Here is a 24,641-nt window from a genome sequence, read left to right as displayed (position 1 = left end):
AACAGAGGAGACTTTGAGCATATAAGATTTCTCTCATACATATCTACTGTCACTCAAGGGAATGCAAAATGAAGACAACTACTCCCAGAGACACAGAGGAATCCTGAGGTGGATGATGGAACGACATTCCCTACCTTAAAGATCCACGCCACTACATAAACTGATTGTTTCTCCATATCCACCTCTTCATCCAAATCCAATTTGTCCTTTACTGTTTGGAACAAAGTTATACCTGGAGGTTCTATAAAGACACCCTTGGTTGTGGGCCCTTTCTTCTTTAGTACGTACAGCATGTCCTGAGAAGAAGAAAGAGAAATACGTCAGGCTTCACACAGCACAGAGCACTAGTTGCTCCTTGAGAACCAGACCAATGGTGTGCACAGGTGCAGTGCAAGTGCTGGCATGGACACAGAGGACCTCAAGCTGGTTTTGTGCTGCAATCTTTTGTTGTACACGTCCCACCCTAATGCTGACCCTTAAAGATCAGGCAACATTTCTTCATATCAGATTTTCCAAAATAGTTAAGAGATTAAATCCAACTTTTCCAATAGATGGTTTCTGAATAGCCCTCTCTCATCTTCCTATTGGAAAGCTAATGATTTGAGACACAATTTTTACTCCACATGGTGATAGAGGTGAAGAGGTCAGGTATTTAATAAGCAGGAATTTGTCTTAGGAGAGCCAGAGAAAAGCCATGTGAGACGTACCAGGATTACCGAGGGCAGGTCGCCATCCTGACAAATGGAGCTGAGTTTTCTTCCAAACAGTTTTCCTCCCTTTTTAACTTGTGGGATGGTGCATACTTGCTCCTGGTGGGGCACAGAGGCCCCATCCAACTGCCATGTTACAGAACTTCTTTGTTTCTTAAAAGATTTTTTCTTCATATCTGAGCAGGAGATGAGATCATTACATAGGATAGTATAATTTATAGATTTGTTACAAAACAAAATTTCAATTGCAAAATGTCCCTATTATAATGGGTTAATTATCCTGTTGTGTTTATGCAACCTTCTTCCCATATGCCCTACACTGTTACTAATCTTAGTGATGTCTCTAAGACATGGTCTTGTGTTCTGTAGTGGGAATTCTCACAAGATGATGCTGTCTAACTCCATACTGTATCATGAGATACTAGATACATTGGTTGAATAAGTTCCCTGAACTATGTACAGGCTGTTGCTTCAATAGTTACATCCATTTTCATAGCCACCCTCACTTTTATTCTTATTTAAAAATTTTCTCTTTTTTTCAAATGTCATAGTGAAGGTCTTTTATCCTTAGTTTTCTTGTTCAGCATTTTGAAGACCATTGTTAAGTTTATTTCAGCAGCAGCATTTCCCCTTCTGAGAAAATATACATGACTATACACTATAGTGTAAGTTCACAGCTGAAATTAAAGTTTCTTTTTCCCTTCTGAGTTTTCTTTTATATTGGACTATAGTACAATTTTAAATATGTTACTTAAGACAAATAAATTAAAAGTAAACAAATGAGTCATATAAAACAATATAAAATAGCCTTCACTGGAGAACATATTGTCTGCCTGGCTAATGCAAAATTATGAGGACTGAAATCACAAATAATATTATATAGATTGACAAAGATATCTGAGTGAGCATTTGTGTGTATGCGTGTGCATGTGTCTGTGTGTGTGTGTCTGTGTGTGTGTCTGTGTCTGTGTGTGTGTGTGTGTGTGTGTGTGTATACATTGCCAGTCTGCAGTCCCTGCTACACATATAACAGATGGCTGTCTTGTCTAGCCTCAGTGGGAAGGGATGTTCTTTTTCCTGTGGAGGCTTGATGCCCCAAAGAAGAGGGATGCAAGAGGGGTAAGGTGGGACCAGCTAAGTTGGTGGGAGAGCACCCTCTTAGAGGCAAAGGGGAAGAGGGATGAGGTGGGGTATTCTTGGTAGGGGGATCAGGAAGGGGACAACATTTCAAATGTAAATATAATAATTAATAAAAAATTAAAAAAGCAAAATTTAAAAGAAATCAATTGTATAAGTGGGAGGTTTACAAGAAAGGATATTATGGAGAAATAATAAAAGAATTCTATCATTTGAAAAAAATAATTCAAAAGGCCCAGTCTATCAATGTTAAGGCCATTTTGAATCTAGATATAGGTCTAAAAGATATTTGTTATATGGCTTGAAATGAGATTAGAGACTAGGCTACAAACCTAAGGTGATTTCTATTCAATCCTGCAACAGATTATCTTCAATCCCATACATCTAGTATTTCAATGTAGATTTCATTGCAATAGTTTGTCAAAATGTAGTTCATAAGTAAATTTGTGCTCTAGTCATGAAACCACTTGATGGGCAACATATCAGGATCCATGTCTTAAACTTGCTATTCACAGTGTCTTGGCATACCAGTTCATGGCAAATATCTGCCTGGAAAAAATGAATTGTTCTCCCTATAACCAAGACTAGTCTTCACATCAGAATTTAGAGTTCTCTTAATTTGGACCTGAAACATATTGTTTTAGTGTGTTATTTTGTTTTTCTTTTTTACAGTGCCCCTTTCCTAAGCAAGAAAATGATAGCATGCTGTGATATTTTATGACAAATTAAAATAGGAACTGAGAAAAGCCACCTGAAGGAAAGTGGCGGACTCACTTTTTTGCTGCTGGCTTCTTGCTGAGTTTCTGGGCTTTAAGATGAATTTCCCATGTACATCAGCATTTAGATAATTCATGAGTATCCCAGGAAGATAAGAAATATCTTTAAAATTTCTTAAGTCCCGTGAACTGAAGTTCTTTTGAATATTTATCATTATAATATCATGTGTATACTCATGCCCTATGAGAAAAAAACATGAATTGTAACTAATGTAATTGAATATGGGCATCCCTTCTGATACAATTTAGAATGCTTTGCTGTATTTCTCTTCCTCCTCGTCCTCCTCGTCCTCCTCGACCTAGTCCTCATCCTCGTCCTCCTCGTCCTCGTCCTCCTCTTCCTCCTCTTCCACTTCCTCCTCCTCCTCTCCCTCCTCTTTCTCTTCTCTTTCCTCCTATTTCTCCTTCTTCAGGATAATGTAGACTGTACACACTAGAACATTAGAATCCTTACAGGGATACTATAATAAATTAAGCTGAGAACTCTAAAAATAATGTGGAGAAAATTTTCAGTGTATTACTCTGTTTAAAGAATATAGACCTAAGAGTGCACTGTGTAGGGGGACTTTTCCTGTATTCTTCTCTAACTGTTTTAAGACACGCTTGTTGGAGTATTAATAACAATAATATTTTTATATCATAAGAATACTACTTCACTTCTCTAGCTTTATATTAATCAATCTAAATATTTCACACTGCATATATAAAATAAAATATGAGCATTAATTGTCTTCCCAAAGTTAACTGTGATATCCTACACTAGCAACTTAAAAGCACAATGAAACAACTAGATCAAAAAGAAGAAAACACACCAAAGAGAAGCAGATAGCAGGAAATAATATTAGGTCTGAAATCAATAAGAAACAGAATCCATAAAACAGGATCTTGTTCTTTGAGAAAATCAACAAGACACATTAACCTAAACTAAAAGTTCAGAAATATGCAAATTAACAAAATCAGAAATGAAGAGGGATAAATAATGGAAATTGAGGAAATTAAAAAAAATCATCAGGTTTTACTACAAAAGATTATATTTGACAAAATTTGAAAATCTATATGAAATAGATGATTTTCTAGAAAGATACCACATACCAAAATTAAATCAAGATCAGATAAACTAATCAGTCCCATAAATCCTAAGGAAATAGAAGAATTCATTAAAAACAACCAACAACAATAACAGTAACAAAAAACCCAGGGCACGATGGTTTTAGTGCATAATTCTACCAGACATTCAAATAAGAGCCAATACCAAAACTCCTTAAACTATTCTCAAAATAGAAACAAAACTAAAGAACTTGGTGATGAGATTGTAGAGAAATAGGAATGCTCCTCCATCGCTGGTGGGATGGCAAACTTCTACCACCACTCTGGAAATCAATCTGGCTGTTCCTCAGCAAACAGGAAATAGTTGTACCTGAAGACCCTGATATACTGGTCCTGGGCATATACCCAAAAGATGTTCCACAGTACCACAAAGACACAAGCTCCACTATGTTAATAGCAGCCTTATTTGTAATAAGAAGCAACCCTGATGCCCTTCAACCAATGAATGGATACAGAAAATATGGTTTATTTACACAATGGAATACTATTCAGCTACTAAAAACAAAGGACATCGTGAATTTTGCAGGCAATTGCATGGACCTAGAAAATATTCTGAGTGAGCTAACCCAGACTCCAAAGGACATGAATGGTATATACTCACTTATAAGTGATACTTCCCAAAATGTACAGAATATCCATGACACTAAAAGTTAAACCATAAGGAAAGCCTAAGTAAGGATGCTTCAATCACACTTAGCAGAGGGAAATAAATAACCATGGGAGACAGAGGGAGGGAGAGATAAGTGTGAGAATGGAATCAGGGGAGAACAGGTCAGGATGAGGTATGGGGGAGACATGAGAGAGGCCAAGGGACCCAGGAGAGTGAATGGAAATATACAGCTTTCAGGGTTGGTGGAACCTCTAGAATATCCCAGAGACATGGGATAAGGGTGCTCCCAAGAGTCAAGGTAGGAAATTTTGCCAAAACGCCAAATCAGATAGATGTGAAATTTGAAGAGACCACCTTTTTTTAATCAAACAGGACACCTGTGGATGGACAGGGACACTAACACGCCTACAAAACTTTCAACCTCAAATTGCTCCTATCTAAATGTAGTGCAGGACAAACTGGAATAGAGTCTGAAGCAGTGACCAGTCAATGACAGGTTCAACTTAGGATCCATCCCATGATTAGGCACCAATCCCAAACATTATTACTGATGCAATATTGTGCTTGCAGCCAGTAGCCTAGCATGGTTGTCCTCTGAGACGCCCTGCAAGCAGCTGACTAAAACAGGTGTAGATATTACATCTAACCAGTGGACTGAGGTCAACAACCCCTATGGAAAAGTTGTGAGAATTGAAAAGCTGAAATGATTGGAAACATCATAGAAAGACCAGCAATATCAACCTGGACCCATGGGAGCTATCAGAGACTGAGCCACCAACTAAAGAGCATACATGGGCTATTCAGAGACCACAGGTACCTATGTAAGAGAGTGTTTTCTTATCTGGCACTAGTGGGAGAGCATTCTCTTAAATCTGTCGAGACTTATGTCATTTGTATGAAGGTCAACTTTATGTGTTAGAGCTTCAAATTTTCAGTAGCTTTTAAAAGATCATCTTTGCAAGCATACTTGGTGATTTCAAAACTTTAATTCTTATTCAAACTTTTTTGATAATTTTATTACTATTATTTATTTGGCAATAATCTAGTGAGAAATAAAAGAAGGCAACAAAGGGAATAGCTGTAATTAAGTCAGGTTGTCTCCAAATTTCAGAATATGATCTCACATTCAGTTACATAATTACTGGTCATAGGAGATGAGAACTGAATATTTTACATGGAATCGGAGAAATGGCTACATTTCGAATGTTCATTACAAAACAATCTACATATTTTGGAATAAATAAAAAATTGAAGATTATACATTTTAGATTTAAACTTGTTTCTGTGTGTATGTCTTTTGCTCACATATATACCTGTTTACCATGTTAGACTTGGTATTTGTGCAGGTCAGAGGTGGGAATTAGATCCCCTGAAACTGGAGTTATAGACGGTTGTGAGCTACCATGTGATGGAAACCCTTGAGATATATAGCTAGGAGGATTTTCTGCAGTGATTGCCAAATGATTTTTTAAATTATTTTCTCCAAAAACAATATTTCTAGAGTTTTGTTTTGTTCGCCTTATCAGGAAAATTCTGTTTCTCAAACGGAAAGCACAGAAAAATTCCTGTCATTTTAAGGCTGTTGCTTATGAGATACTAAATTATGTCTGAAGGTTATATTAGTTTTTAATTATGATTTAAATGAATGAAATTATATTTAAGTCAGTTTGCTTTACTGTTTATTTAAGTTTAAGTCTAAATAATGAAAATATTGACAATTCAACAAACTCAGCTAGTGCCTCCTTAGATTTCCCTGTTATTACCTTGGAGTGCTCTTGGAGCTTCCCCAGGGCCAGGACAGAACCACAGTTGGTAACCTTCAATGCCCTGGAAGACAAAAAAGAACCAACCATCACAAATAAACTGATATTAGTCTCTTGAAGTGTCTAGCAATTTCCTTTACTTGCCATTTCTAGCTCTCTAACAGGGAAATTATTTAGACCAGTGTTAAGGATATTTCTTCTGACCACAGGTTTGAGTAAACAGGACTGATTTCAGGAGAAAAATCTTTGGGTACTTGCCTTTCCTCTTGGGGAGAGCCTTGGTATATTGATCCACAATAAAATAAGATGTTGCATTCAGCCATTACCACTAACCAAAACAAATAGTATTATGAAATTTCTTACATCTGTGCAGACTGTGTGTGGTGTATTGAACTTTGACTTAACATGAGCACACAATCTAGTGCTCACAGATACATATATTCACGGTAACTATGATGAGTTTAGTAAAGCTAACATTCAAAATATATGATAACTTCTACAACAGTGAACAAATAGTCAAAAACAGAGAGTCTTTGAGGGTGCCTAGAAATGAAAACAGCCTTTGGCTTTCATTGAGAGATGTCCAGTCTGTGGAGATGAAGGACATGTGTCTATCCTGGAAAATAGGCTGGATGCTCAAAAGAAGTTCTAGGACATAATTACTGCACACAGTGTTATGGATCCATTTGAAACAATCATCTGAATAGAAAATCCTGTTGAAATATTGAGCAGCCTCCAGGAGTGGCTTTAACTGGAATTATTAATTTTATTTTCTTGTAGACTCCTATTTAAAACCAATGGCATTGTCCCACAGAGCTTTTAAGTATTAAACTAGCAGAAAAAAAAACACTAAAGCAGACACACCACCAAATGCCCATCTACACCCCACATACAAAGGGAGGTGATAATGAAACAGAAAGAGAAAGAGAGTGAGAGAAAGTGAGAGGAGAGGTAGAGGGGCATAAAGACAGAGAGGCAGACTGAATGTGGAATCTCATTCTACAAACTCACAGAAAGAGATAGACAGGGACGCACAAACACAGAGAAACACACACACACACACACACAGTTACACAGAGCACAGAGATACACATGCACATTTAAAATAGAAAGACAACATATACACAGATATGTATGCAGAAAATACATAGAAATGTAGACTCATTTATTAAAGATTTATTAGAAGTTAAAAATAAACACACTAGAACATGTAAACTTACACATCCACACACAGAAATAAAAACAAGAAGAAATTGGAAAGACAACAGAATTACATACTAAATAGGGAGTATAGTCTAATTTTAAAAAATAAAAGAAGAAAGAATATTCCCTCTAACATTGGCATCCCTAAATTAGGTGTGAGCATATGACAAATTAATCATAATTTATTACAGTGGATATTTACTCTAATAAAACTAAACATACAGTTCAAACCATTGGGAGATGTGTTTCATTTCACATAAAACTGGACACGAATTCAAGAAAAAATGTAACTCAAAGGACTATTATTATGTCTTCAATAACTTCAGATTAAAAAGGAGGCATTCATAAAATATGATTTGTAAATGTATCATGATTCGTTTGTATTTACACATTTCCACATATATGGATCTCAAAAGCAAAATTCAATTTTAACCCAAAGTAGACTGAAAGTAACTTACATGTTTTATCATTGGTAGTAACTTGCTGATTATGTCATTCACTGTATCGAAGTTTGTTGCTGCTACATATAGAGGCTATAGAATGTACAGAGAGAAAAAATGCTATAAAATAACGTGAAAGCTCATGAATACAAAATTAATATGATCTAATCATTATTTACAATTTCTAATCCAATGTATAACTCCTCTAATGTATAACTTATTTTCTTCCCATAGGTTAAGGCTGGAAGACACTCAGTCTAACATATTTATCTTAGAATTTAGTTCTTGGTACTGAGAAATCAAACATAACTCCTACAGGTTGTGTATGATAAAGGGTGACTGAGAAGTCATGGGTACTAGAGCTCAGCATTCTGATTTCTCTTTCATTATGGCAGAAGGTAGTCAGTGAGGGCACTTAAAAAGATAGCAGAGACGTTTAATTCCTCTCCAACTGGACTTCCGTCATTACAGCCTTACTTCCATGTGCTTCATATGCACAGTTCTAGGAAAATGAGGTTGAGAAGCACAACTGTTTTTAAAAATTAAAATTAATGAGCACTCTTATCATATCAGGGTTTGTAAATACTTAGATGGCATACAGATATAGTGTTGAAATCTTTTATGGTGATAGATCTAGGAATCCAAAATGAATATTTTAGAAATAAGACCCCATTTCTTAACACTCCCAGGAAAAAACAAAGTACTTGTACTATTAGCTTTCTACTGCCTCTCACATTTAGAATCTGCTCCAGAGACCTAGGAAGACAGCAGCAAGAATATAGCATGAAATCAAAGCATAGTAATCTGAGAAGAAACCACTGATGTACTGGAAATCTAATAAATAACTAGACAGTGAGTAGACAAGTATATTTTAATGAAGATAGTTTCTATATTATCAGATATCTCTGATGAGGATTTTAAGTATCTAACAGTCCTTTAAATAAGAAACACAGAACATGTGCTCTCTCCCATTCCATAACAACCTTGAACCCAAACCGAACAAAACTACTTCACAAGCCATCTCTTTCACAGAGGTTTCATTCATTATTTTTTAATTTTTACTCTTATTAATCAACTGCTATGCATAACCTATTACTTTGAAAATGATATAAGTGATTGTGTTTGTGTGTGTGTGTGTATGTGTGTGCGTATGTGTGTGTGTATGTGCCTTTGCCTGATCTATATTTTCACCCATAGATGATTAATTTTACATTCTGAACAACACATTACATTGGTTCCTTTCTTGTTCCATTCCAACCAAAATATCAGGGCTCTTTTTTCATATTCTAAGATTCTTTTGCATAATTGTTAACCTTTGCATAGCAAGATGCAAAATCAGTTAGTGTAAGTTGTCCTTGTTCATAAAATTCAATTAAGCTGACATATAATATTAGGATCTTGGATGAATCTTCCAAACCACTCAAACACATGCACAAACACACAAACACATACACGCACACTCACATACACACACATACACACACACACACACAGAAAGAGAGAGAGAGAGAGACAGATAGACAGACACACAAACACACACACACACGATGTGAGCATAGAACAATTAAAGAAAAGTAAAGCTCCTGATATTTTGTTGGATATCTGATAAGATCTGAATAATTTTAGGACAACAAAGTTTTATTATAAAGAATTCTGCACATGAGATAGACTAATAATACACATAGGACTTTAATTCACATTATTGTAAAATATCTTGTTGTCTAATTAATGATTGCAAAGATGTGTACATCTCTTCCTGATGATGATTTTGTTTCTAAAACAGATTTCAAGACAAAGAGACTTTAAATAAAGTATTTCCATAAATAATGTTTCTAAAGCATGAAAATTAAAAAAGAACTGGTAGTTTATTATATATGTTAAAATATTATGTGACTCATGATGAACCACAGAAGTGTAAGCAATTCTTAATAGAGAAGATCAACCTTACAATAGCTCACATGGTTCCTTCTATGAGGAATAAAATGTTTTAATTGATCAAAGATAAATTAAAAAATGTTTAATGTAAATATATTTAACTCTATCTTCAGATAGAAATAATAACTGTAAATATTGAAATTACATATTAATAGACTAACTGCAACAGTGAGGTGCTATTATCACTAACGAGGTATGAATTTTAAAACAGATTACTAAAATCATGTAAGCATGTATAAAATGCTGTCCCCCAGCCATGGCATAAACATTGACTCATGAGGATGGTGCAGTTGTTTTCTGTACAATGCTAAGACCAAGAGTCAATATTTTATACATTGGTAATTATTGAAGTCAAGAGAAGGAAAGAACATGAATTTAGGGAAAGGTTTGGGGATATCTTGCGATTGTGCATGTGATTTGGCATTTTTATACTTATATGAACATATCGAATAAAGATAATTCAAAAATCATCTGCATCGATCTATTTTAAAAAATATGTAGTATCTGAGAGATCTACATTTAATCTTAAGAGTAAAGAAAAAAGAAAAATTAGGCAGAAAAATCCTAATATAAAAATAGTTAAAACATTTTCCTAATTTATCCATAGAAAAATTTTACAGCTTTATATTAAGTGTAATGAAATACCTTGATGATTCAAAGAATTTTCAAACTATAAAAAGAAAAGGCTAAAATGTAAACAAAAAAAGTAAAAAAAAACTAATAAGAAATTGATATATATAATATATATATGAAGGATTATTTCTGAATACTCACTAGAGAATATGGAGAAAGAAAATAAGGGAGGATATTTAAGAAAGTTAGAAGAATGTTTTGATGATCTGATAGTATCTCTTCAAAGCAAAAAAGGAAATAAGCATATAACATGAATAAAAGTTAAAAATTATCTATTACCAATCTTCTGAACTACATGAAAGGTTTTTAATAATTATGGTAGTATAAAATATTAAAGCATTAGAGTCATGGGAGAGAATTAGTAAAAATGTTCATGTTAAAGGAAATGGATCTAAGTCACAAAAGTGTACAATGCTCAGCAATGACAATGTACAATGACAGCTGAAGTCACACAGCAGAGGCAAGAGAACATTTCCCTATGGGACGCTCTGCTCTTCTTCTCTTCTCTGTCCTGAGGACACATACGGTTCAGCCAAGCTAATGAGTGTTCCCTGACTTATGTCCCTTGCTCAAAATCTATTTTATACTATATTTAATTACTGTTTTATAGAACATAGACCTGGTATGAATAAGAAATTGCTTGGTGATCTAAAATATCTTCATTATATTCACCTTTGTAAGTCTAGTGCAGTGTCCACAGTGACATGTTAGAACACTGACTCTAGGTCCATTTTATACCCATTAGCATTTGTGAAAGACAGAGAGATGGTGATCCCCGAGCCACAGTCTTTTCTGCTTTACATGAGGAAATGTCTTCAATGCTCTACATGCTACATAGTAGTTAAATTTTTGATCTGTACTAAACCTAATACTGGAAAGTGAACAATAATATAAGCATTAGAAAAATAGACAATTATTCAATAGATATCTATGTTTAACTCAATGACTGAACTACTGTATAGTATTGTGAGGTTGTGAGTTTTATCCTAAACACTGTACACAAAGATGAAAACACACACACACACACACACACACACACACACACTCCACTGTTAAATTTATAAGTGTAATTTCTGAGCAGAAGTTACATGCAAAGATATCCTCATGACTAGATTATTCAAATAAACATGAGGATAAAAAGCCATGACTTTGTAACTGGTATTCAAAGGCAGGTATGAGGATGCACAGTAAGAGAAGTAGAGAAGGAGCACAGGATGGAGATAAAGAGCTAATATATCACAGAACACTTAGGTATGGAGAGAAACTGTAATGCTTTGTGATAATATTATATAATAAGACTTGTTTACTAGACATAAATATTTCAAAATGAATAAGGAATACTGGAAACAACACACAAGTCTATATAAACGCAATAAGGCCTCAGGAGGGGGCAGTTTAATTGTAGTAATAATACTTCACTTGGAAATATATGCTGTTGGAACTATTTGGTTCAAATTTCAGTGATATAACAAAAAGTATTTCCTCTTTTTGGATCTCTAGTACATGAATCAGTCTTGTTTCATATTGATTTCTACATATCACGTGTGAGAGTCCTATGTCTGCATTGAATAAAGATATAATTTCCACATAATACTGTCTAAATTCTCTCCCTCTGTCCCTCTGTCCCTCTCTCCCCATCCATGCTCTTCTTATATCTCCATCTTCCATTACTTTGCAAACTGACTCTCTCCTAGTCATGAACATGGAATAATAGTTTTGGTTTTGTATTCACATACAGTGTCACAGCATGCAATGTCTTCAGTGAATATCTCCAAGGGTATTTCTATTTTGTTGTGCTTCTTGGCTTCACGAATGGATCTGCGAAATGCAACAAAAATATACAATACAGCAAGATTAATTAGGAGATTATTTCAAGCTAATCCCTGTTAATATTTTTTCAGAATCATCTTAGCTTTCAATATAGGAAAATAAGTTCAGCAATATTCATAATTCTACTGGTGAATACTCAAAAATATTTCAGAAACAGACATAGTCAGGTATAACACATTGATCTAAGTAGTATAGCCAGTCCTCAAAATGATGTGCCTGAAACAAACAGAAGGGTAGAAATCTGCTTGACCTCAGAGGAGGAAGCAGCAGATGGTTTGAATGTGCATGATAGAGTGACATCTACTTAGTGGAACTTAAAATAAGACTTGAGAGTACTGTTCACTCTAATACGAAGAGGAAATAATAAATGCAGAACTTCCACCAAATTAAATAAAATAAGGAATGGACAAGAGAATGCAAAGCATTTTCCATTGACTATCTAATTAACAACTGATTTCGAGACAGAATATCAAATGTGTATATATATACACATACTACCATTCCTATATCACCAAGGAATTAAAATATTAACACAAGTAAAATACCTTTGTAGAAAGAAATACCACCAAATGGTCTGTTCCATGGAACTGTAAAATTGAAAAAATTAGAGTCATGATAAATGGTAAGATTTTTAAGGTTATTATGCATGAAAATATCTTACGTCTGTGGCCGTCAATTATGGTGTAGGTGTATTTGGTAGTCTTCACAGGACTCCACTTCTAAACGACCTAATTTTTGTACTGTCATGCTGTCATGTGACACTTTACCACCCCTAAATATAATACTTATCATATTTGATAAGAAAGAAACAATAAGCATTAAATAACAATCTTTAGAGGTTTTACCAGAGGAGTAGAACATGTTTGGAGAAGAAAAGGTGATTTTCTCTTTTGTCAGAGTCTATGACAAATGCTTTTCCATGTAAAGAGCAAAGTCACAGAGCCTAGAATGCTCAGAAAACTTGTGTTTGTGTTTTCTGAGTCAACTGTGTGATGACACTAAGAGTTTGGATAGAAGAATGAAAAGAGCTCAAATTTGGGGTATGCATGAACTTTTCATGTGGAAAGAAAGTTGAATTTTGGTGTATGCTTGTTTAGAACAAAAGGCATATGCTGCACAATCCCTGTGATTCCATCAACTACACTCGATATAACATCAATATGTCATGAGCACATCTTCTCATGAAAGATTAGAATGCAAATTTGACATTGTCCTGAACTCTGAAAATTATACCTGATTCTGATGGTCTAATGACACTAGTCCTTTTTAATTGACTATAAAGACCAGTGATTTTCTGCTACAGAGACATTCAAATACTTGAGTATTGCATGAGTAATTTTTCATCATTCAATTAAATACCAATTTTTAAGAAAATGTGGCAGTGTAGAAAGTATTTGTCAAATTTAATTATACTACACAATATTATTGGAAACAGATAAATCTGTGTACTTTTAAAACACAGATAAAATCAAATCATTTTAGGGAGAAGAATGTCTAGGATAAGTAAGATCTTGTCCTGTCCAATAATCTTGTTGAGTCTTGATGTACATCGCAGATCAAAACATAAAGGTGCTGGTGCTGGGTGGAGGACCCGTTGGTCCGGCCCTGTGGGCTCACAGGAGGTTAGAGGTAGCTCGTGGCATCCTGCTGCGCAAGCGCGTTCAAGATGTCCTACATGCTTCCGCATCTACACAATGGCTGGCAGGTAGACCAGGTCATCCTTTCAGAGGAGGACTGCGTGATCCTCATTCACTTCAGACAAGACTGGGGCCCCACTTGCATGAAGATGGACGAAGTTCTGTACATCATCGCCAAAACGAAATGGAAGATAGTGAGAGATCGTCCTCATCTTGTATGAGTCCTGTTTGGATAACCCAGCTGTCTTAAAGCAAATGGTGCTGGTGTCCCTGTGGTCTGTGGCATCCTCTCTGATTCTCCCGAGTCTGATAGGCTTTTCTGCCGCCAATATGAACATCTGCTGGACTCGGGCTTATGTCTTGATGAACATACAACACTGCAACCTGCTCTGCCTTCCCGAGAACTACCAGATGAAGTACTACTATCATGGCCTCTCGTGGCCCCAGCTCCATACATTGCTGAGGATGAGGTTGGGAAGATCATGGGTTATGATCTAGCCAAAATGGAAGAGGACCTGATAATGTCCCTCATGAACACATCACCTCACTGGCTCTGATGCGCTCCCACCGGCGCTTTGGCCTGGCAAAGAAGCTAATGGACCAGACCACCCAGGCCATGATGGAGGACTTCAGCGCTAAGTATGTCTCCCTGCATGCCAGGAAGAGCGACCGAGCAGCTTTGCACCTCTATTCCACACCCTGAACTTCCAGGTTAGTGAGGTGGAGCCCAAGTCCTATGCAGATGTCAAAGATGCATATGCTAGGAAGTGAGATCTCTCACAGATGGTAGATGAGCTGAGAAGGCAGCTGGTGCTGAAGAAAGGCAGATACGTGGTTTTGGGTTCCAAGGAGAATCAGGGTAGCACACATCCTGGTTCCAAAGAGACCTGTCAGCAGGAGAACCTGGCTGGAGGTGACAGTGGCAGTGATGGCAAAGATAGCACTGATGTCCAAGACCTTGGGGGTCCACCTCTTAGAGCCTGCCTGAACACTACAGGGCCTTGTATTTTAGTCATATTGTTCTTGGGAACCTTATTCTGCAGCCCTGTGACTCGACTGGCTCTCCTTTCGATGCTCGGCAACCTTCTGCATAACCTGTGTGATCATGGAGACACACCTGGATATAGAACTTGTGCAGGAGTCAAGGAAGACTGAGGCCTGCCCTGCATTGCCTTCCTTGGCTTCTTCATGTTGCCATCAGATTCTGTTCAGTGCTGTACTGGTTCTGTATATCCTGCAGGTTTCCAAGTCCTGGAATGCTAAACAGGAAGTGGGGACAACTTAAGAATACCCTAGCATTCTGCCTTTGCCATTGTTTTTCTGGATTTTCCTTGGAGTATAACCGTCAAGCTACTCCTCATGCCCTCTGCCTTGTGGGGAGTTAGCCACTCTTGCTTTCTGTGGAAACTGCCTGGCCTTGCCCTACCTCCTTTGGAAAAAGAATGTTCCCTTTCCTGGTGGGAGACGATGATAGGTTCTGGACTAATATGAGAACAGAATTTGTAGATCTTAAGGAAAGGACAAGCAGGAATTGCAATCTCAAACCTGAACAAATAAAATATAAGGAGAACAACAACAACAACAACAACAACAACAAACAAACAAAAAAAACCAAACCAAAACAAAAAACCATAAAACACCTACCTACATGTGGAAATAGATATGGCGAAGAGTATAGAAAGTCTAGGATCATCATAGAAGGGGGAAAGTTGAGTTGGCCTCCTGTATACAATCAGACTAAAACTGATTCTATTTTTGCAAACATTTTAGATGCTGAAAGCCTTTGGTGAAAGAAGTTGATAGATACACACTCTTCAACGGTCACCAATAGCCACTATTAGAATATTAGAATGAGTATACTCATTCACTGGGAAGTGAATTACACTCCATTAATTTGACCCACAATTTCTGAAGTTATCCTCTTGTGATCACAGGTCCAAACTCTAGGTCTTACCGAAAGGTGACAACAACATGTCCCGTCAGCCAATATAGGTAAATCGATTTGGAAGCAGCAGTGTTGTCTGACCTGAATGCATCCACTTCATCACCAACCCACAGGTAAGTCAATGGAATGACCTGTCTTATCTTAAATCTCTTCTTATTCCTACAAAGAGAATCAAATATCTGTTAGATTAATTTACATTGTAGTTGGAATTGTGGTAAAACCCAGTTCTTCCTGCCCCAGAGCAAAAAAGGGAACATCCATTGCTAAATCTAAGCACAGCTACATTTACAGAAGGCCACCTGTTTAAATAGTTCTTACCTGGATTTAGTTAAGGAGTAACTATTTTGCCTTGTTTTTTCCCCATAATACACAAAGGAAATTATTTCAAGATTTTTTATTTTAATTAATTACATGTAAAATTCTTTCCAGAATAAAAACAAAAATATTGTTTGACTTAATAAAATTCATTTTCTGTTTTCTGTCTCCCTGTACTAAAATATTCAATAACCTCATTCCAGTAGCTCCTGTAGAAAACCCGCAAAGTACATATCACACAAGTAACCAAAAAGGCAAGCCTTTTTTTTCAATAATTTAGACAAATAATTAGAATAATGTCTTCCTATCAAGCATTCTGATATTATTAGAGGTGTTTTTAAGAAACAATAATCTTTGAAGCATAAATTTTCTTCTTCTGTCATTCTTTTTCTGAGTAATTTGCTCTCCGAGAATTCTACATTAAAATATAATGCATTTAATGATTTTTTTGGTCACTTTCTCATTTCCATTCTCTCTCCTGATAGACCTCCTCCCCATATTCATGATTTTTTTTTGTATTTTTTTAATGATGGACCTAATATGTGGTGCATTTGCTGTGTAAACCTAGGTATTGAACTTTCTTCCGATACTAGTGAGCTAATATGTGACTATATAACTAAAGATAATGACTCCCTCTCACATTCAGGGGACAGAATATCACAAGAATAAGTCATGGTTCAAAATCTTATATATAAACCTTTTATATTCAATACATGGGAAAACTAATTGCACTACAGCGAAAAATACCTCATATATAATCTAATGTAACATGCTATAGTCAAAATACAAGTCATCATGTAACATTTACTTCAAGATATACATACACACGTTTCAATAATGAGACGTTTATATTTACATTTTACATTCACCATTTAAACATCTAAATATATATATATATCCATATATAAAAATCAAAATTCCCAAGAAATGCTTGAAGCTGAAACTTCTAATTCCAATGTCTGATAAGAGAATCTTCCTTGAAAATAGAAATAATGATAATCACTTCTTATAAGCTTTGTAACCTTCTTTCCATAATGTGAATGAGAATCTAAAAATAGTGTTAATTACTATTGCAACATGACAGAAGGGACCATTGTACTGCCTTTAAGAAACCAACCATTTCCGTTTCCTTTATTCTCAACACAAAGTTAAGTTCAATTCTTCCCATCAACTACACTTATATGGCAAATGATCAGTTTGTTTCTTTTTACATTTCAGATAAGTTGATTACTATATATATATATATATATATATATTTTTTTTTTGGTTCTTTTTTTCGGAGCTGGGGACCGAACCCAGGGCCTTGTGCTTCCGAGGCAAGCGCTCTACCACTGAGCTAAATCCCCAACCCTGATTACTATATTTTAAAATAAAATCTGAAGATTTCCCACTGTGGAAAGAGGGGAGCTGAGTAGAAAAAGAACAAGAAAGATGGACAGATTGATAGACAGCATGGCCATTCTTTTATTTTCAGCCTGCCTCAGACACTATCATTCCCTGTGAAGGAGCTTACATGACTGATCAGGGATGCAAGAAAAACGTACCCAGTTGGTCTGTTTATACTGTATAGAGGAACTCTCACCTGAACATTTTATTTTTCTCACAATCTGTGAAATAGATCTTCTGGAAAATATTTCACTGATGATCAGAAAACTTAACCCCTGCACCCCAAAACGGAATAGACTATTTTATTGATGTCTGTCTGATAAATTTATGTTCCTATGAGAACACCACTTAAGATATTTACTTGATAATATCAATACCAGCATCGCATCTTCTAGAATAATATAAAGGCTATGATCATAACTAGTGGAGATTATATATGATGTGGTCCCAGAAAACATCTCTATGGTCATAAATTCTAATATAACCAAGTACACAGTTTCCTCCAATCACATCAGTTTTCTCTAGTGTCTGCAGAATCACCAAGCAAGACTTAGTGCCAGCAGTTTCCCTGTTTAGAGGAGGGATAGGAGCTGCTTCCTATCTCTTCATGCTAATGCGGAAGCTATGAGGTCAGGAGGCTTACATGTATAGCCCCTTATGACCAATCATCTTGCTTCTATAATCTATCTGTAAACACCAAGCAAGAAGGCTCCTGCTTATCATGAATTTAATATTTTATTTAGAAAAATGTGTCACAGTATAGTTCACAGGGCTCTCATTATGAGTTGTAATACTTCTAAGTTAGTTTTAAAAATTGCTAGAAATGTGGGCACATGATAGCATAACTGTCTCCTTGGTAGATTGTCACTAATCTTCAACCAGATTCAAACAGAGCAGTAACTTAATTAATTGATTTTTTAAATGTGCCCAAAGAATGTGTCAAAACAAATTGAGAAATATATAGGAGTAGTCCAGTAAGCATCAACCCTACTCAAAGAAGTATATGCCACTAAGGAAACTTGAGAGTAAGAGAAATGCCCCCTAGGATTGTCAATTGCATCGCTTAGCTAATGCCAAATACACATTCCTGAACACACAAATACAAGCAATATTATTGACTGTGCAGGTTATATTTAAGAACTTAGAAACTATACATACATATATATATATATATATATATATATCCACGCATATCTCTTATATTTGTGTATCTTATGTTAGCTTACATATAAGTAATGTGTAAGAATAAGTAATGAAAAAAACCAGAAAGCCACAATTTTAAGAAAGAACAAGGAGGAGTATATGGAAGGACATGGAATAGGAAAAAGAAGGAGAATAGTGAAGTAATTATAATCTAAAAAATAAAGGAAGTTATAGTTTTGTACCTTAAGGCCTTTCCAATGTCTAGCCTCTTATAGTAAGGAAAGCATGATGCGTATACTTACAGTTTACTGGATATTATCAAAACGTCATTGAACAATGTCAGACAGCATTTCTTTCTTTTCCAACCGGTTCCAATAACCGTAGTGCCGTGGTAAACTACAGTTCGCTTTTTTTCTCCTACATCTTCCTCCTTAGTCAAATCCATGTTGAAAAAATAATTTTCCTGATACAGAGCTCCACCTAGAGAACAAGTATTCAGTGGTAAGTTATAAAACTGATGTTCATACTGTATTACCAAGGGTGAACTGTGTTAAAATGCAGACTCAGTTTTCCAAGCATGATTCTGTTGAGCTATAGACAGCTTTAAAATGTAACAGAAAATGTGTCATGTATAAAGGGAACTATTGGGAAAGTATTGAAGAAGTAGGATCTTTTCAGAAGTGGGACCTTTTTCAGAAGTGTTATGGGAATAGTTCGAAGAAGTGTAGTTGGTAGGATATAGAGCAGTGGTTCTCAAACTGTAAATGCTACAACACTTTAAGGCAGTTCCTAAAGTTGTGGTGATACCCTCCAATAAAATTATTGCATTGTTATTTTATAACTGATATTTTGAAACTTTTATAAATCCTGATGTAGATACATATTATGTCAGATATCAGATATGCTACTCTGAGAAAATGCTATAACTAAACCTTTGTATGCTAACATTGTAGATGTGCTGAAAATAATCAGGTTATCTTAACTTAAATGAATTAGGTCTCTGGGAGAGTCTTAGAAATGCCAGGCTTGGTCCAGCTCAAGATACAGTAAAGAAAGAATCCTGATAGTTACAAAAAAAACAAACAAACAACAACAACAACAAAAAGAAAAAAATACAAGCATTCATCAAAAATTTGTGAAATTTTCTTGTCTAGCAAAGGTAGAAATTTCCCTTGACTATGGCAAAAGGGACATTGACTTGTTCATAGTAGGATATCAACTCCTATTCTGACCTTCTTTATTCCTGAAGGGGATAATCATATTTGTTATAAATTTAAAATCCCCCATGTAGGTTACAGACATTTTCCAACATCTCTGTCCGATTCTTCATTACACTAACTCCTAACATGTGCTAAATCCTCCCTCCTCTCTTCATGAGTCCTTTTTTGTGACCAAGCTATCTCCATTTTTCTCTTATGATAGTCTTCCTTGTCTTTTCCCAGACTTGGTCATATAAAGCCTTTTTATTTTCTCTATATTTTGAAATTTTCCATATGCCTTTGAACATTTTTCTCTCTTATCCATAAGAAAATTGTTTCCTTTAATAAGGAACTGGCTTCTGTTTTGGTGGTTTCTTTATTGTACCCTACTCTTTCTGTTTGGATATTTAAAATATATAGTTACTCAAGTAACTATAATTTATCCCACAATATTTTTTACATTTTTAAAGAATAAGTACAGAAATGTCCGAGCTTTCACTTAGAAAGGTCTTAAGACTCACATTAATCAAAGAGAGAACAGCCAATAGTTACCATCACACACATCAAGCAATAATGTAAAGATATGTTTAAAAAATAGTACTACCTCAGCTTCATGAACAAAATTTTAAGTAAATGACCATGTCATGAAAGTTGTGCATGTCTAATCTGAGTCAATGTTAAATTCTGAGCATTAGATTCAAATGAGCACAATGTGTGTTGGAAACCATAATTCTTAGATTGTGGGTTAGATTTACCAGTTTCTAAAAAAAATATCTGCAGTCATGGGGGATAAAGTAATTGCATTGAACATAAAATATTCCTCACTTCTAACTTGTACATTTTTTTAAAAACTTTACAGAAATTGTTCTGCTGTGTATCTCAAAATATACCCCTCTGCATGTGATAACTTTGTTTCTGTAGAAGATTGGTAATGAATATTGCTACAATGATTACCTTTTCAAGAAACCACTGCTGAGTTGAGAGTTATTTCATATGATCTTGAATAATCAAGACAGAATACTTCGTGATACCACAAGTCTATCATGAGAATCAAATTATATAACTAAATACCTTTTTAGTAGAGCCTGGAATGAAGAATTTATCAAACAATGTGAAATTTTCGTTTGCTTTCCTGCTCCTAGACACCAAACTGGTGACTGCAGTGGCTAGAAAACTACTGAAGTCTGAGGATTCTGTAGTTGTCAGGCTGAAGAACCATTGTGATGTCAATATTCTAAGGCACGTGTCATCTGGCAAACTGACATGTGCATTTCAGTTACTCTCCCTGTGGCTATAAAACATATTTTTTTGTACACGGGTGGAACCACAAGTGTTTATAATTAATAACATTTTCACAACTATAAATATACATATAGATGTAGATATACCTATATGATATAGAAGAGATAGAAGACAGATACGTGGGTAGATGGATAGATAGATAGATAGATAGATAGATAGATAGATAGATAGATAGATAGATAGATAGATAGATAGATTAATGGATGAATGCATGGATGGATGGAAAGACAGAAAGACAGATGGACAGACAGATAAATAGATAAACATGTGCATTAGAGGATATTGGTTTAAAATGTTGTGAAATGCATATGAATCTTCAAATATTGTCAATTCTTCCTTTTTTCAACATAAGGTTCCTTATGAAAAAGGTAGCATGGAGACAATGTGAACCTTAGAGCTGAATAGAGACAAAATCACAAGGAACTTTGAATTATAATGTGCTTAACTGACATAGAATCAGAAATATTCACACATTTCTGTGAAGCCAGACAGCTTTGAAGGATACAGAGTAGAATACATAGCTACGAATATATAGTAAATTTTATAAAGTAAAGCCTAGAGACAAAGAATTGTGATTGAAACTACCTGGGAGATACTCTATAAATATCAGAATGAATTATGTATTGTACCAGGGAAATGTAATCATCCTAGAAAGATCATGTAAGATTAGAATCTCTGTACCTTTAAAAAGATGGAGTTTTGGTGAGAGTAATAGATTATTCCTTCTGCAAACTTCATAGTTTCACTGATATATGTAACAATTCAGATCTTATGGAGAGTAAAATTCTATCAAATTAAAGATTTTTGTAAGATTTACTGCTGCTTAATTCTGATTTCAAATGACTGATACATTAAGGTGCAGTAAATAAGAGAAAATCATAAAGAAATTTATGTACTCAAATCCCAAAAATAACAATTTGTATGCTTACATAAATAGATGTGAAGAAAATAATTAGTTTTTAATTAATTATTTAACTAGTTAGGTTTCAAAGACTTAAGATATCCAGATGCCAGACTCAATCTCCCATCTAGATACCCAACCCTTTCCAAAACTTCCTGTCTTGTTCTACAGTTGGCAAACTCTCAAAATGTTCTAAAACACTATTCTTTATGAAGGCAAATTTTATTCTGGTCCAACTACTTTCAATTTATCTCATAATTTTCTCCCTTCTCTACAAGATAGACTTGTTCACATAAAGTTGTTTTTCTCTCTTCCCTGAGCATAAATAGCTTCTCAAGACGATGGTGAATTGAGTTACTTCACATGATCTCTACAAATCAACACAGACCACTTCTAATACTGCTAGTCAATCATGAGTATCAAATTTGTTATTAAAATTACCTTTGCGGTGAGAAGATATAGAATGAAGAAATCTCAATTGATGTGAAATATTCTTCTGGCACTGAATACCAAAATACATACAGCAGTTAGTAGAGCAACTACTGAAGTCTGAGGACTCTGTACCAGTCAGGCTCACAGAATATTATGATAAACTACTAGAGGGATCATGTACTATCTGAGAATGTGACATATGTGCTTTTCTTTCTACCCTTTGGTTTCAAATCATATATATACACTTTTTTTTCTTTACTGTGCCCTGCTCTTTCTGTTTGGACATTTAAAATATATACTTACTCAAGTGAGCATAATTCATCCTACAATATATGTTACATCTTTCAAAAGAATATGTACAGAAATGTAATTAGCTTTTTACTTAGAAAGGTCTTAAGACTCACATTAATCAAAGAGAGAACAGCCAATAGTTGCCATCACACACATCAAAAACAATAATGTAAAGATGTTTAAAAAAAGTACCTACCCTCAGCTTCATGAACAAAATTTTAAGTAAATGACCATGTCATGAAAGTTGTGCGTGTCTAATCTGAGTCAATGTTAAATTCTGAGTATTAGATTCCAAAGGGCACAACGTGTGTTGGAAACAACAATTTCTTGAAAACGAGAGAATTCTTAGATTGTGGGTTAGATTTACCAGTTTCTAAAAAAAATATCTGCAGTCATGGGGGATAAAGTAATTGCATTGAGCATGAAATAATCCTTACTTCTAACTTGTACATTTTTAAAAACTTTACAGAAATTATTCTGCTGTGTATCTCAAAATATACCCCTCTACATGTGATAACTTTGTTTCTGTAGAAGATTGGTAATGAATATTGCTAAAATGATTACCTTTTCAAGAAACCACTGCTGAGTTGAGAGTTATTTCATATGATCTTGAATAATCAAGACAGAATACTTCGTGATACCACAAGTCTATCATGAGAATCAAATTATATAACTAAATACCTTTTTAGTAGAGCCTGGAATGAAGAATTTATCAAACAATGTGAAATTTTCGTTTGCTTTCCTGCTCCTAGACACCAAACTAGTGACTGCAGTGGCTAGAAAACTACTGAAGTCTGAGGATTCTGTAGTTGTCAGGCTGAAGAACCATTGTGATGTCAATGTTCTAAGGCACGTGTCATCTGGCAAACTGACATGTGCATTTCAGTTACTCTCCCTGTGGCTTTAAAACATAATTTTTGTACACAGGTGGAACCACAAGTGTTTGTAATGAATAATATTTTACAACTATATATATACATATTGATGTGGATATACCTATGTGATATAGAAGAGATAGAAGACAGATACATGGATGGATGGATAGATAGACAGACAGACAGATGGATGGATGGATGGACAGATGGACAGACAGACGGATGGATGGATGGACAGATGGACCGGCAGATGGAGAGACAGATAGATGGATAGATAGACAGGTTTATAAGAGGATATTGGTGTAAAATATTTTAAAATGCATATGAATCTTCAAATACTGTCAATTCATATTTTGTTCAACATAAGGTTCCTTATGAAAAATGTAGCATGAAGACTTCTTTAACACTGAGAACCTTAGAGCTGAATAGACACAAAATCACAAGGAACTTTGAACTGTAATGTGCTTTACTGACATAGAATCAGAAACCTTCACACACATCTGTGAAGCCAGACAGCTTTGAAGGATACAGAGGAGGACACACAGCTGTCAATATATAGTAAATTTTATAGAGTAAAGCCTAGAGACAAAGAATTGTTATTGAAACAACCTGGGAGATACTCTATAAATCTCAGAATTAATTATGTAGTATACCAGGGAAATGTAATGATCCTAGAAAATCATGTAAGATTCGAATGTCTATATCTTTAAAAGATAGAATTTTGATGAGAGTAATAGATTATTCATTCTGCAAACTACATAGTTTCACTGATATATGTAATAATTCAGTACTTATTAAGAGTAAAACTCTATCCAATTGAAGTTTTTTCTAAAGATTTGCTCCTCTTTTTTTTTTATTTGAGTTGCATTCTTTTTTTTTTTTTTTTTTTTGTTTTTATTAACTTGAGTATTTCTTATATACATTTCGAGTGTTATTCCCTTTCCCGGTTTCCAGGCAAACATCCCCCTCTCCCCTCCCCTTCTTTATGGGTGTTCCCCCCCCCCTCCTCCCCCAATTGCCCCCCTCCCCCCAACAGCCTAGTTCACTGGGGGTTCAGTCTTAGCAGGGCTT

General features: G+C 35.1%; 2 protein-coding genes and 1 pseudogene across 3 annotated transcripts in view; 2 read left to right on the top strand and 1 right to left on the bottom strand.

The window, feature by feature from the left end:
* LOC116895965 overlaps positions 1–12,727 on the bottom strand; it is an 83,362-nt gene extending 70,635 nt beyond the window's left edge. Inside the window, exons 1-7 of the mRNA XM_032897012.1 lie at positions 12,690–12,727; positions 12,051–12,132; positions 7,765–7,839; positions 6,104–6,167; positions 2,622–2,804; positions 708–886; positions 135–296 (exon numbers count right to left, since the gene is read on the bottom strand). Coding sequence (XP_032752903.1) covers positions 135–296; positions 708–886; positions 2,622–2,804; positions 6,104–6,167; positions 7,765–7,839; positions 12,051–12,132; positions 12,690–12,727 — 783 coding nt within the window. The remainder of the gene's footprint in view (positions 1–134; positions 297–707; positions 887–2,621; positions 2,805–6,103; positions 6,168–7,764; positions 7,840–12,050; positions 12,133–12,689) is intronic.
* A 1,083-nt stretch (positions 12,728–13,810) lies between these two features.
* Positions 13,811–24,641, top strand: part of LOC116897041 (thioredoxin-like protein 4A) — a 511,807-nt gene continuing 500,976 nt past the window's right edge. Inside the window, exon 1 of one of the 2 annotated variants that reach the window (XM_032898661.1) lies at positions 13,811–13,975. In XM_032898661.1, coding sequence (XP_032754552.1) covers positions 13,811–13,975 — 165 coding nt within the window. Of the gene's footprint in view, positions 14,003–24,641 lie in introns of those variants that run through there. The other variant, XM_032898662.1, reaches the window with a different exon arrangement.
* Positions 14,112–14,936, top strand: LOC116895180 (annotated as a pseudogene).

Source organism: Rattus rattus, chromosome 3, assembly GCF_011064425.1.
Source record: "Rattus rattus isolate New Zealand chromosome 3, Rrattus_CSIRO_v1, whole genome shotgun sequence".
Classification (NCBI taxonomy): domain Eukaryota; kingdom Metazoa; phylum Chordata; class Mammalia; order Rodentia; family Muridae; genus Rattus; species Rattus rattus.
This window is presented reverse-complemented; position numbering and strand designations above follow the sequence as displayed.